Below are 13917 nucleotides of genomic sequence, written 5' to 3'. Positions count from 1 at the left end.
GTTTTTGGTCGAAGTTTGAATTTCGCTCGTTGTTTTCTACATCCGGTTTGTGCCTCGCGCCCCTCCTGGTGGCGGAAGGAGGTACTGCAGCTCAACGCTGTCCGCTGCTGATAAAGCTTCAACATTCATCCCAACACTGGTCACATTTTTAAAATGGTCTCGGAAACTTTTGCAAAACACAATTCATCAGTGAACAGACTGGTTTCTAAGGTCGATCATTAGTGATCCACTCATCAATCCATTCTCCAGTCAATGAAAGAACTACACAGTTTCAAACAAGGACAACTGGATTCAAGAACAGTTTGTCTCCAATAGCAGTCACCACGCTCAACACAGAAAAACACAGCTGATGGCCGATAAGTATATCCTAATTCCCTGTTTTCCTGTTGTTTATTTATTTTACTCTAAAGTTACCTTCATTATTTTGAAAGCCATAGTTGAAATAACATTATTATTATTGTTATTATTATTATTATTATAAGGGATTAGTGCAATGACAGAATGCATGCTTGACTGAGTGATGTGCATGCTTTTTTTTGTACTTTTTAAGATTTTAGTAGATTTTGTATATACTTTGCAAATTACTTTAAATTTTGTACTTGCTACAATTACAATAAAGGCATTCTATTGTTGTCTATTTTCTCTGCATGTGGGAACAGTCGAAACCGCTTCCCAAACAGTCTGCATTCAAATACTGGCCTCTATATTTTCTCCCTGTGTGTGTGTGTGTGTGTGTGTGTGTGTGTGTGTGTGTGTGTGTGTGTGTGTGTGTGTGTGTGTGTGTGTGTGTGTGTGTGTGTGTGTGTGTGTTCTTGTATTTCTATCCTTGTCGGGGCCAAATGTCCCCACAAGGATAGCAAAACGTGGAATGACGTGCCTTGTGGGGACCTTTTTCCGGTCCTAAGTAGGAGAAACAGTGTTTTCTTGACCATGTTGTTGTTACTGAAAAAAGTAAAAGTGCAAAAACATTTCTTTAGGGTTAGGCTTTGTTGTGGTGTGGGTTAGGGTTAGGGTAAGGGTCAGGGTTAGGGGCTAGACATGAATGGGAGTCAATGGACGGTCCCCACAAGGATAGAAATACAAGACTGTGCGTGTGTGTGTGTGTGTGTGTGTGTGTGTGTGTGTGTGTGTGTGTGTGTGTGTGTGTGTGTGTGTGTGTGTGTGTGTGTGTGTGTGTGTGTGTGTGTGTGTGTGTGTGTGCTACCTCAGCATCCTCCTTGAGTTCAAAGACTCAAAGTTGAATTGTTAACTTTAAATTGCCCGTGGGTTTCATGCTAAGTGTGTGGGACTGTGTCTTACTTTAGTTGAAAACCTGTTTAGGGTGTACAGTGTTCTCTACCTGATGTTGGCTTGAATAGTTAGTAGTGCATTATCAAAATAATCTAGATACAGTGGGTATAGCAGATCGATGGATATAGAATAGAATAGAATAGAATAAAACAAGTCGATAACAAGTACTATAGCTAATTATTGATAAAAAAGTTATTAATAGGCTTGGGTGCCCTGGGGAAGTCAGTGGTCTACCACAGAACTGATAACACATATGAAGTGGATGGACGGTCGCACCTTTCTGAAAGGCAGTGGTTACTGAACAATTCACCTGCTGACATACTTTCATGTCCATTCAAAGGCATCCGCGGCCCGTGTGATGAAAAGCATCCCACGTGTTGCAGAGCGTTAAATGTCCTGCTTGACCCTGTTGGTATGTGGATGCCATCGCTGACCGGAGACATATATTTATGGTGTCAGGAGGTCTGCGTGTCTTCAGCTGCAGAAATCTCAAGTCTGTAATTAGGAGAAGGTGAGAGGTGAGCTGAGAGAACTGTGTTCACAAACCCCTCTTCCTTTCATTTGTGATTTGCCATGCAACCACTCTTACTATATATCACTTACATCTTGAATTACAGTCTTTATTAGCTGTTTTCCTATATTAAACGCATGGAAGAGGACTCTATAAATCACAGACAGACCAAATCCAAATGGAAGAGCATCATGAGATATTCCATTCTTTTCTCCCAGACAATATGAAAATATAACATTGTGACCTTGAACCAGCTCGGACAGACAGCTGTGACAGACCGTCAGTGATAGTTTGGTGCTCGTCAGGTGTTTGTGTGGCTGTTAGGACAGGAGTCGGTCTAACTGGTGGTTAGGGGACGTCCAGGTGTCGGCAGGATGACAGAACCCCTCATTTGGTTTTGGAGGCAGCTGGCTCGGACACGGCAGAGAGACATCAAACAACCTACAACTGGGAAAAAAAGGAGAGTGAGTGTAAGTGTGTGGAGAGAGAGGAGAGCGAAAAGGAGGAGTTCAGGGAGGTCGAGAAGACAGAAAATTGAAAACCCATTAAGGATTTCAAGGGAGAGAAATATTGATTTCAGATTTGATGTAAATCTCAGTTGACTTCATTATTTATTTTCAATGTTTTTTTCATTATTTGGTTTTTGTGTCTGTGTTTAGTTGTGGGAAGAACGAGCAATCACACGCAGGCTCACACTGAGAAAAAATATTAGAAAGAAACACTGAGAGAGGCCTCCTCTAAACTGTTTCATATGGTTTATTCTCTGGAAACTGAAAGACAAATCAGAATGGTCACCAGATTTGTCTTAACAACAAATCCGTTGGTAAACTCTCCATTATTCCTAGATCTGTAGCAGATCACACAGTTTTTTGACAAATCCACTGTAACATACTGAAAGCCACTGCGTGTTACCATCCTCTGGGTTTAGTAAATTTAACACACTAGTGTTGAGCTGTTGGTAATGAATAAAAATATCAAACAAAACCCATTTATCCTGTGTTAATGGAGACAGCTGGCTCCATCAGCATTGCAGCCGTCAATGGGAACGATCCAAGAGTATGAAACAGCCGATAAGTGTTTGTGAGAAGACATACCATGCTTTCAGGTATCTCTTTAACAAACTCTGCTGTATACTTAACAGCGTCTGTTTTGGACAGATTCCCTCTGAACTCTGTCACAAACCCAGAGGAACCCAGAATGCCTGGGTCCTAACTTGGTGGCTAATGAGTGTTTTCAGCAGGACGTGCACATCCTATAGCTGGCCAGGTGCCAGGGGGGTGAAGAAAACATGAAAAAGAGCATGTGTAGTTAATATGATGCTTGCAGTCCACGTAAACAGATTATGCTGTCCAGTGTCTGAAGCCAAACAGAACAAAACTTGGACCTCCATCAAAGAGATGTGAAGACAAAGGGAATATTGATATTTCCAGACTGCACAGACCATTCCTGGATTCATCCATCTGTTCTTTTTTTTTTGTCAGATTACTGGCATTGCATCGTAACATTTTCCTCAGTCACAGGTAACAAAACAAAAAGAACCAAAGACCTTCCGTCTTCTACACTGCAGCTGTACACACTGTCAGATCACCTCAGGCCAAACACACAGACAGACTTACACACAGACATGATTTAGGCAATTAATGTAATCAATTACCATAAACAAGTCATTGGACTGTGGGAGAAAACAAAAAAACAGAACAAAAGGAGGATCACTGTTAAACCCACAACCGTCTTGCTTTGAAGCGAGAGTGTTCAGAATAGATTTTATAATACTCAGTCCTGGCAGTGTTGCTGTTGTGTTGATCGGTTTATGCTGTGGTTTTTGTCACTCTGTACAAACACAAAACAAGAAGGAAAAATGCAATGTTCACACTGTGACCTTATGTTTTAAGTTAGACCCAATAAGAACAATGGTGAGATACAGAACCAGGCGAGCGATCACAGCAAAAAGACCAGTGTTGAATTAACTCTCACAGAGTTGATTTTAACACTTTTTCAGGGTTTATATAGCTCCACACTCTCCAGAGTTAAAATAACACTTTCAAAATAGTTAAACATTTAACACTATGCCAGAGTTCATCCTTTAACTCATAAAACAGTGTCAAAGTAACACTGAGAGATTTGACAAATAACACTGCTCTGAGTTTCTTTTCACAATTCAGGTAGTGTTAGTTTAACTCATTTACAGTTTTAATTAGCAGACGCTTTTGTCCAAAGCGACATACAACAGTGAGGGCAATTCAGGGTTCAGTGTCTTCCCCAAGGACACTTTGACATGCAGACAGTGGAAGACAGGAATCGAACTCACAATATCCAGATTGTGGGACGACTGCTCTCCCGACTGCAACACCACCACCCCTTAAAGTTTAGCAGTCTATGTGAATTGTCATTTCCCTCCAACAGGAAGAAGTGAAATGCAAGGGCGGGGCTAAGTTACATCTCTGCAGCGTTAAACCAACTCAGTTCTTGATCAACTCTGTCAAATAACTCCGACACTTAAAGATGTTTAAATCAGAATGTGTTAAAATCCCACTTTGAGAGTTGAAATTAACTCTGGAATGTTTAACCCTGAAATTTCAACACTCCAATTTTTGCTGTGATGTTAGCGATGTTTACGAGGGTGAAACGCTCCTCTTCCCAGAAATGAAACTTTCAGCCAAGGTCATATGGCCTATTGGACACATATGCTTTTTAGATTTCGCACAGTCATTTTATGTCTTTGCAGTAAAATGCCCCAAACTTTGCAAATGGGGCCTGTGAGAGTGTGTGACTGTAGATTCTTGACTTCCGTCCAGTGAATTTACAGTAATTTCTGATCGGCTGGTTCCCTAAAATGGTGCGGCGGTACACTGAGTCACACAAACGTCGCCCCTCTGAGCGCGAGTCATTGATGAAGAAAAGCTGAGTCACACTGGAGCACTATGGAATTCTACATGCTTGTTTTTATTGCACGCAAGTGAAGCATTGCTACTGACAGACAGTAGTATTTTATCATAGTTTTCCTCCACCAATTTTCTCCTCCATTTAGGAGTAAAACAAAGAATAAAGTGAAACAACATTAAAAGAATTGGGAGTCTAGACATAGTGTCATGATAAGGAGAGAAATTGGTTTTGTGCATGTTTTAAAACACACACACACACACACACACAAACACACACACAACAGGCTTTGACATAACTGAACGGTGTGATGTGGGTGTAATATTTGCCTTGAAATGATGTTTGAAAATAAAATATAAATGCACTTCACTTTTTCACTTTCTCTCAACATTTGTCTTTATCTCCTCTCAAAGATGGTCCTTTTCCCCCTCCCACCCTGCAGGCCAACCCCACCTCACACAAAATACTCCCCTTACTAAGCATGTGTGTGCGTGCGTGTGTGCGTGTGTGTGTGCGTGTGTGTGTGTGTGTGTGTGTGTGTGTGTGTGTGTGTGTGTGTGTGTGTGTGTCTTTCTGATTGTCCTCCTCCCTCAGTCCCTCCATGGCTGGATCGTGGCAGCAGCAGCAGCTTCGCTCCCCGTTTCAGGGTGGAGCCCTGATTTTCTTTTACCTTGCTTCCCTTCTGTTACCGACCTCAGGTGCTCTTATTTGGGAAACCAAACTCAACTCTCCTTCCAAGGTAAGATTGCAACGGGACTGTTAGGGGACTGAAATGTTTGAAAACATAAAATCCATACCTTTATAACCTCCCCCATTTTTTGGAGGGATTGTTTTTTTTATGAGGACTTCTGAAAATCTTTAAAAATTAAGGAGTTTCATCACTGCAGCACATACCACAAGTTTGTTTTAGATTATCTGTCATCTTTGCCAGTCAGAGCAAAAAATCATTAGCAGATCATGTTGTATCGGACTGCAAAATAAAGTACGATGAAGGATGAGCATTTAGTGAAGCAAGACCCGAAAACAACAAAGAGACGAACTGGTTGTAAAATGAAGATACATGCCAGGGAGAAGGGGAGACAAGAACCAGAGAGATTCCTCAACTCAAACCAACTGTTGGACTCAGAGGTCGATGGGATTTCCAACAAAAAGGAGGGAGAGTAAAACTGCAGGGAGGGATGGATGAGTGAAATTCAGAGAAAAAGCAGCAGTGTGATCCAACAGTGATGCTGTGAAACCAGGCTAAATGAGATTAAGCAGAGATTGCTTGAACTCTGCTCCCACACAAGTAGTCACACACAGGGCGTGAGGGTGACGCTTGGTGTGCATTAACGAATGTGTGACTGTGTGTGTTGGCAGGGATTTGAGGTGGTGAAGGGGAATTTCTCTCGGACGTTCCTTCGTGTTGGCTACCATAAGATTGTAGAGATTCCAGCAGGAGCATGCAACATCAGCATCCAGGAGACCATAAAGAGCAGGAATTATTTGGGTACACACACACGCACACACACAGAAACCTAACCGGAATGCAAATAGCAGGGGTGATAAATGAATAGTGAACTTTCCAGCTCTGCAGACCCGAAGCAGCACCTCAATCATCAACGGGAACTGGGTGATCGACCGGCCTGGCTTCTACACGGCTCTGGGAACACAGCTGACGTACCGTCGACCCAACGAGATCCGCTCCCGCGGCGGGGAATCCATCACTGCTCCCGGGCCCCTCACTGAGGACCTGCATGTTTATGTGAGACTCCATCAACACACACACTCACACACACACCGGGGACCTTGCACTAGCATGAGATTCTTACACAAGTACACACATAAACAACTTTTTACTTTTGAGAGTCGTCATTTCCTTCTCTGCTTTCTTTGCCTCAGCTGATCTATCAGCAACCAGGTCCCAGTGTCTACTATGAGTATAGTGTGCCTTCCAACACCCTCCCCACTCCTGAGGCAGACACACCGCCCCATGTTCTTTCCCTGGGTGAGTAAATTCACTCGAATGCATGACAACATAAACCGTATTTGAGTACCCTTCAAAATCTACAGTGACATTGTCTCATATTGAAATCCCGACTTTCCATCAGGGAGTGTAATGTGTAGCAGATGCTGCTGTTTCTGTCTCTGCACAAACACAACACAGAGCGCATGTGTCTGTTAAGTTTATAGTTAACTGAAAGGTGATTATAACAATATGAATAATCTTTATCAAAACTGGGTTTCTTGAAATTTTAGCAGAATACTGATGACAAATGATTAGGCAGACAGCCAGACTTCATTCTGGTCACAATCTGAAACAATAATCAGCCACAAGGGTCAGATTTGATTTCATTACCTAATATTTACCTTTCATTAAGGAAATAGCTTGATTTTTCTGTCAGCAGATACTGACAGCTAATTCCCCAATTTCATGACATCTCTTACACTCTGTCCCACCCAGATACACTGAAGACACTGCTCAGTACCGAGGGGTTTCATTGTTTATACAACCAGGAAGTTAAAAAAAAAAGAATGGTAACACTTTACTTTAAGCACCCGGTATAACGCATTATAAGTGGTTATACACACTCATAAATGATCACGATGCTTTATAACCCACTATACAGCATAGGATTAGGATTAGGGTTAGGGTTAGGGTTCGGTCCTGGCATTGTGATCATTTATGAGTGTTTATAACTATAGCTGCACATGCTATAATGGCATTATAATGCTTTATAAATGTACTTATAATGTGTTATACAGGGGGGCTTCAAATAAAGTGTTACCAAAAGAATTCACAATTAGTGGTCAACCAACAACTTTAAAGTGTCACTGTTGATTAAACTTAACAGAATGTTTTCCAGTTTGCTTAAAACTTCACCTAAAATCAAATACGAGGGAATCTCATATGCTGAGCTGTAAATATTAACATCAAAAAGATTTGTTCATGATTTTCTTCTCCACCTCACAAACTTCACTGCCTCATAGCTGAGACTGTAGACCAGTCGTCCCGGGAAGAGGGAGGAGGACACGATGAAATTAGCAACAATTTTATCATCAAGGAGAAACCCCATCCCAACCGAGTCTCGCCGGACCCCGACGGGAACTTTGTACCTCAGCCCACCTACGTCTGGACGAAAGGCGGCCACACAGAGTGCAGCACCACCTGTGGGAGAGGTGAGTCAGTGCTTAAAAAAAGTACTAAAACTACAGCATATTTATATACTTTTTCAGTGAAGGGCATTCAGTGGGCAACACATCTTTCATTGAAATCAAAATGTGCAAACATTTCATGAATTTTTGAATGAGCTATGCTTACATATAGCAGGTTTTTGTGGCATCTCATCATCTACTACCAGCCAGCAACGAAAAAAGAAAAATAACACTCATTGCCAAGTTAATCATCAGAATGTAGTAACTAAAAATAAAGAAATACCCCACACCTATGAAATAAAAAAGATTTCATGCAAAATGGCAATCATTAAAAAATGCTTTGTTGTCTGCCTATATGTATGAACAAAGTTTATGTTTTTTGGATTCTTAGGCAAACACAGTGAGTGTGAAACCATATGGACCCATGATTTGTGTGTGTGTATGTGTGTGTATATGTGTGTGTGTACATGTGCACACACTTGCCAGGCAAGCGTCAAGTGCTCTGGGAGTGTGTTGAAAAGGATTCCCAGACGACTGTTCTTGCTGACCTTTGCGACCCGACCACTGAGCCAACATATCAAGAGGAGGACTGTAACATCCAGCCCTGCCCCGCATAGTGAGCAGTGTACACACACACACACACACACACACACACACACACACACACACATCACCGTACACATGGTGACACATACATAGAAACGTAGACGACGTACATTGTATTAGTTCCACATGGCGCTGTGACTCTGGGGTGAAGCCTGATCACTCACACACATTCCAGCTGTTAGTCGGTCACCAGTCACAGTCAGTCACTGCGACTCGCTTTGGTGTGGCTTTGGTTTACATGTCCTGTGGTAAATACCGCTCACCAGTCCCACTGTCAGTGCAGCGAGGCATTAGTAGTATTTCTTATTGCTGATCTGTCAAACATTTTACCCACAGTGTCAGTGATCTGTTCACTTTAAGATGGGAATAAAACACCAGCAGGAACAGAAGGTTGGAAAAAAACTCGACCTCCAATAGTAGAAGGACAGTCAGCTGAACTATTTCAACACAACTTGGCCTACCGGAGTGAGCTGACTGCACAGACCTAAAGGTCAAAAGCAAAAACACAGATCTCAGACATGCTCAGTTTGATGAAAACTGGCTCTCTGCGCTCTGATTGGCAGCTGGGACGTCGGGGAGTGGTCGGAGTGCAGTCGGAGGTGCGGGCCCGGCACTCAGCATCGTCAGGTCATCTGCCGCCAGGTCACTCGTGTGGATGTCAACGGGACTGAAACTTCGGTGACGGTCACGCCCGAGCTGTGCGGGTCTTACGACATGCCAGAGACCAAGTCTGTGTGCCAGTTGAAGATCTGCAGTCAGTGGGAGATACGATCTGAGTGGAGTCCTGTAAGTTATAACAGCAAAGAGAAGTGAAAATGTCTTCGCATATTTGATAGGCCCTCCCAACTAAGTCAACATGTGAAACCACAATAACTCCGATTTGGCAGATGTCACTGCTTTCAGAAACACTTTCTGACCATCTCAGGGTAATTTTGTTCTTGATTTAGTCATTTCTGTTCACTTCCTTACAGATTACTGTTAGTTCTGGGGTTTTCCTAGATTACCTAACAGAAAAGAGTACTGAAACTTTGCTTTACAAAGCTACTCTGAACAGCTACTGTTTCATTATTGAAATTATTCAAGTAAAGGCAGTGTAGTTGAAATGCCCAAGAGAGAAAAAAGAAATTCGGGACATTTTCTTTTGACAAAAAAAGTTTGATTATTGATTTAAATTGTGGGAGTCACAAGTTATGATTTTGAAAGTATCACAGTGGATTACATGGTGTGAATTTTTCGTCACTATGAGTAAGATTAAGTACTGTATTCACAAAGATTAATTACGGTACTATAATTTGAGAGTTAACAATGATGTTCTTTAGTCACAGATTTTGTGCTCAGGCCACAGGGCCTTTTCAAAAAGACCAGTTTGCTTGTTTCATTTTGACATGTGCTTTGCATCAGAGTCTTCAGCAGAAGCCAACCGTGACTTTTGCATCCAGAATTTGATGATATTTTGTAGAATTTGATCTCTGTGATGTTCCTTTTTCCACATAAAACCAAAGCATAATATTTTTACACTGACAGCTGAGTGAAGAATGTGTACTTCAGCCGTTTCAATGCTACAGTCGTTCAAAAAGAGGCGCTGCGTTCAATTAAATTCTAAAGTGTAACAAACTAATTAGTTTCTATCTTCCTGCCGTCACACCTCTCTGTCTCTGTTGTTCGTCTGCAGTGTTCGGTGCCGTGTGGCGTCGGCCAGCGCAGCAGGGAGGTGGTGTGTGTGAGCAACCAGGGCGATGTGGAAGACGACCAGGAGTGTAACATGAAACTCAAGCCAGACACACTGCACAACTGTGACATGGGGGTGTGTGCACGCAGCTGGTTCACCTCCCTCTGGAGCCAGCGGGTAACAACACAACTCAACTCATCTTTGCTTGTGTGTGTGTGTGTGTGTGTGTGTGTGTGTGTGTGTGTGTGTGACATATTAAGGTTACATTAGAAGGCATTCTAAAGAGCACGGTGATATGTGTGTGTGTTCATCAGTGCTCTGCAGAGTGTGGCAAAGGGAATCGAACCAGGGTGGCCGTATGCCTGATGGACCACGCCACTGACCTCCCGCTGGACAGCTGTGAAGGCGAGCGCCCAGCAGAGGTGGCATCGTGCGACTCGGGGCCCTGTCTGAATCGGCTGGAGTGGTACACAGGACCTTGGGGACAGGTAGTTCACACACACAGACACACATTCATACACACTGGTCAGTGTGAAGCCGCACTCACAGGTGTGTGTCACTCCAGTGTTCTGCAGAGTGCGGTAACGGCACACAGACTCGCAGTTTGGCCTGCATTAACAACAACAACGGTCGAGTGGAGGCTGTGGAGCCGGCAAAATGTTCCGGCCTCGCTCAGCCAGTCACAGCTCGGCCCTGCAGACTGAAGCCGTGCGGCGTCCAGTGGTACGTCACCGAGTGGAGCGCGGTGAGTGTCTTCTCCAACAGAACGGAGCCTTTCGGTCCAGCTCTGCGGCGTCGCAATATTAATACTGATATGTCAGTGTCAAAATGAATGTTTTGCTTTTTTTTTTTTTGGTTTGTTTCTTTTTACTAGAAATGTCATTAGAGACGTTACGTCATGTTGCGGTGTCCACTGTCAGCCTCCAGTGTAATAACTCTCCTCCTCCACCTCAGTGCTCTCGCTCCTGCCACGGCGGCTTCCGTGTGCGTGAGGTACGCTGTCTTACTGACGCCATTGTGCCCAGCGACCAGTGTGACCCCGACCTGATCCCGGAGAGCCGACAGGAATGCAACACGCAACCGTGTTTAGCTGAAATAAGTAAGTCTGTCTGCCCAGAGCGTTGCACAATGTCACTATATGAAGATCAGGAACACAGCAGTTTGATAATCCTGACGTGGCAAAGACATTCATCTGGACCTGGTCAAGACACTGAAAAGATCATAGTAAAATAATATTCATTATGTTGTACCTTTGGACACTTATTCTAGTATTTTTTTAGTCTATAGTTTTACTTTTACTTTAGTGCAATTTATACTTTGCTCCTCATTTCTTCATTAGCCAATATTGACGATGAGTACAACTGAAACTAATGGTGAAATCTCTAGGTCTGTACGTTTAATGCCAGTATGTTTATTCTTTTAACAGAAAAGATTCTTATTGCCAACAGCATTTATAGTTGTTCTCAACTGATTTTTTAAAAATTATATTTTATGGTTGTCTTGTAAATGTGTTTTTGTTGAAGTGAATCAAACCACGCACTGAAAACACAATAAACAAGTTTAAAAGTAATATTCAGGGTACTTGATGAAAACAGTAGTTTGTACTTTTAATTGACAGAACTTTTGCATGTAATTCCAGAAATGCAGCAGTGGTTTTAAGTCTTCTTTCATTTGTTGTTTTTTAATAATCAACATATTACCACCGCATCTGTGATGTGATTGTAAAGGAAAGATATATTAAAGTTGCTGTAGGCAGGATTTTGCTAGTCAATGCTAATTTTTCTGTGTTTTCTTTGGATTAAATGTTAGAGTATCCATTGATAATCCTTTAGGAGTGTAGCATAATTGCACTGCCGCGAGGGCGCAGCGTTTCCATCTGTCTCTGTTCTGAGCTGAAAAGGAATCTCGACAGCTCCAGGTATCTTTGACCAATCAGAAGAGCCCCTGAGGCTCTAACCGTGATTGGTCGAGGGGCGTTCGTCGCACATTCTTGTGGGAGGGGCTTAACTTGCCTAAGGGCGTGATGTCAGAGAAAACAGGACAGGATTGGCTGTGCTGGGTTTCAAATCGCCATCTTAGATGGGTCAAATCGCCATCTTGCTTAGTCTTGCTTAGGTAACCCTAAGCAAGATGGCGGAGATGCCGAATCCTGCCTACAGCACCTTTAACATCATAAAGGAGAAGAGTTAATGTGTGTTTAATAGTCTTCTCGCATTCAAGAACTTTTGAACAGCTCATCATTGATGATTCGGATTTCAACCTTTCAGATGACAAACTGAAATGAAAACTTAGAATTGGAAATGAAAGTTGAGTGAGGGCTTTGTCAGGAGGAGGAATCGCTGTGTTGAAATTTTCTGTTCTCCAAACATGTGCAGACACAGGTCCTGACTAAGATCATTTTAAAAACATATTCAAAAGAACAGCATTTCAATTGAGTCCAGATGAAAGATTAAATCAAGCTCTGTTCTCTGTCGTTCCCCTGTGTCTGTAGATCTTTCCTGCAGCGACCAGTATCATAACTGCCTGGTGGTGGTTCAGGCCCGACTCTGCATTTACCCCTACTACAGAGGCGTGTGCTGCGCCGCCTGCTCTCGCGCCCAGAAGACATACCCCAACTCATTCCAGACGAATCACATTCGCAGGTAATGCTGCCCAAGATGAAGATGAAATCCACAGTTTGGAGGATTCCTCTGTATGGAAATGTAAACTATCCTTTAAACTTCAGTCATCAGTCTACAGTAGATCATAGAACAGGTGACACACACTCTTTTATGGAAACGTATCTTTGAAACCAGAACTCCTGCTTTTCTGTTGTGTCTTAATTGTGTTTTTCATGCTCAGTTTAGTTCTTTTGTTCCTAATTTAACTTTAAACTCGAATGGCAATGATGGATGCTGTACCTGTATATTTATTCTTAATAAATACTGACAACCTCTTGTATTTAGTATCTTTTTTCTGTGCTATGAGAGATGACTTGTCAGTTGGTTGAAAAAAATCCTAAAGGTCAGACATAAACACGAGCTTGCTTTCAGATGTGGGCTTTCACCATCTGGGATATGCAGAGCCTCAAGTCATCATTTATGAGTTCAGCTCACATTTTTAACAACGGATGAATAGAACTCATTAAAAAAGCTCCGGTCTTGAAGCGCCTTTCACAGCAATGACCAGCTGGAGGAGGCAGATCGAGACGGGTCAGGACCTCCTGGACGAAGCTGAGGGACACAACCTTTGTGAGATTCACTGGCAGAAGTGACTGTGCAGAAAAACGTATGCTTGATACATCAGTAACATCCTAAATTGTAGAACTTTTATAACTATATTTGAAGCTATTTATGACAAACATCTAATGTACTGCAAGTAATGGTGACTATGTTGAACAGTAGCACGGTTTTCAGCTTGGGGTCTGCAGACTTTCATGCATTTATTATTAGAAGTATCAACTATCCAAACACCTCCCGATATGTGTGCAGGATTTTTTTCTGGGTGCAAAAACCCCCCTAAAAAAAATCCACCCATTTCAAAGACGGAGTTTGTGTTTATACGACGCTGGCAGTAACCAGTGAGGCTTAGGGTAGTCTGACAGTGGTTAAAGACCATCGCATCCCTTCCGAACACATGGATTGGTTTGAAACCATTGATATAAATACTTTATTACTCCGACGGTGCATTATTAAAACTGTGGTAACAGAGGAAGCATTGATTATCCTCCCCCGGTAATTCTTTTAAACTGTTGTCAGCAGTAGCACGTCGTCACATTTCTGCAATGATGCCAGAAGACAGGGTAAGGAAAACCGCAAACTTGATAACTGGCCACCTTCAGTCTTGT

General features: G+C 42.6%; 1 protein-coding gene across 1 annotated transcript; it reads left to right on the top strand.

Moving 5' to 3' along the window:
* The first annotated feature begins 5282 nt into the window (after positions 1-5282).
* LOC115389572 (thrombospondin type-1 domain-containing protein 4-like) lies at positions 5283-12737 on the top strand. Its single transcript, XM_030092989.1, has 13 exons — positions 5283-5328; positions 5380-5420; positions 6041-6170; positions 6250-6425; positions 6563-6668; positions 7652-7840; positions 8303-8432; positions 8986-9208; positions 10095-10268; positions 10406-10579; positions 10657-10836; positions 11046-11190; positions 12583-12737. Exons 1-13 carry the CDS (start codon positions 5283-5285, stop codon positions 12735-12737), a joined length of 1869 nt encoding a protein of 622 aa, XP_029948849.1.
* Positions 12738-13917: the final 1180 nt, after the last annotated feature.

This window comes from Salarias fasciatus, chromosome 6, assembly GCF_902148845.1.
Source record: "Salarias fasciatus chromosome 6, fSalaFa1.1, whole genome shotgun sequence".
Lineage (NCBI taxonomy): Eukaryota > Metazoa > Chordata > Actinopteri > Blenniiformes > Blenniidae > Salarias > Salarias fasciatus.
The sequence above is the reverse complement of the archived record's forward strand: the minus strand, read 5'-3'. Positions and strand labels throughout refer to the sequence as shown.

Coding starts and splice junctions, on each gene's coding strand:
- LOC115389572 (XM_030092989.1), top strand. CDS start 5,283: ATGGCTGGATCGTGGCAGCAGCAGCAGCTTCGCTCCCCGTTTCAGG. Junction 5,421..6,040: donor AACTCAACTCTCCTTCCAAG/GTAAGATTGCAA, acceptor GTGTGTTGGCAG/GGATTTGAGGTGGTGAAGGG. Junction 10,580..10,656: donor ACACAGGACCTTGGGGACAG/GTAGTTCACACA, acceptor GTGTCACTCCAG/TGTTCTGCAGAGTGCGGTAA.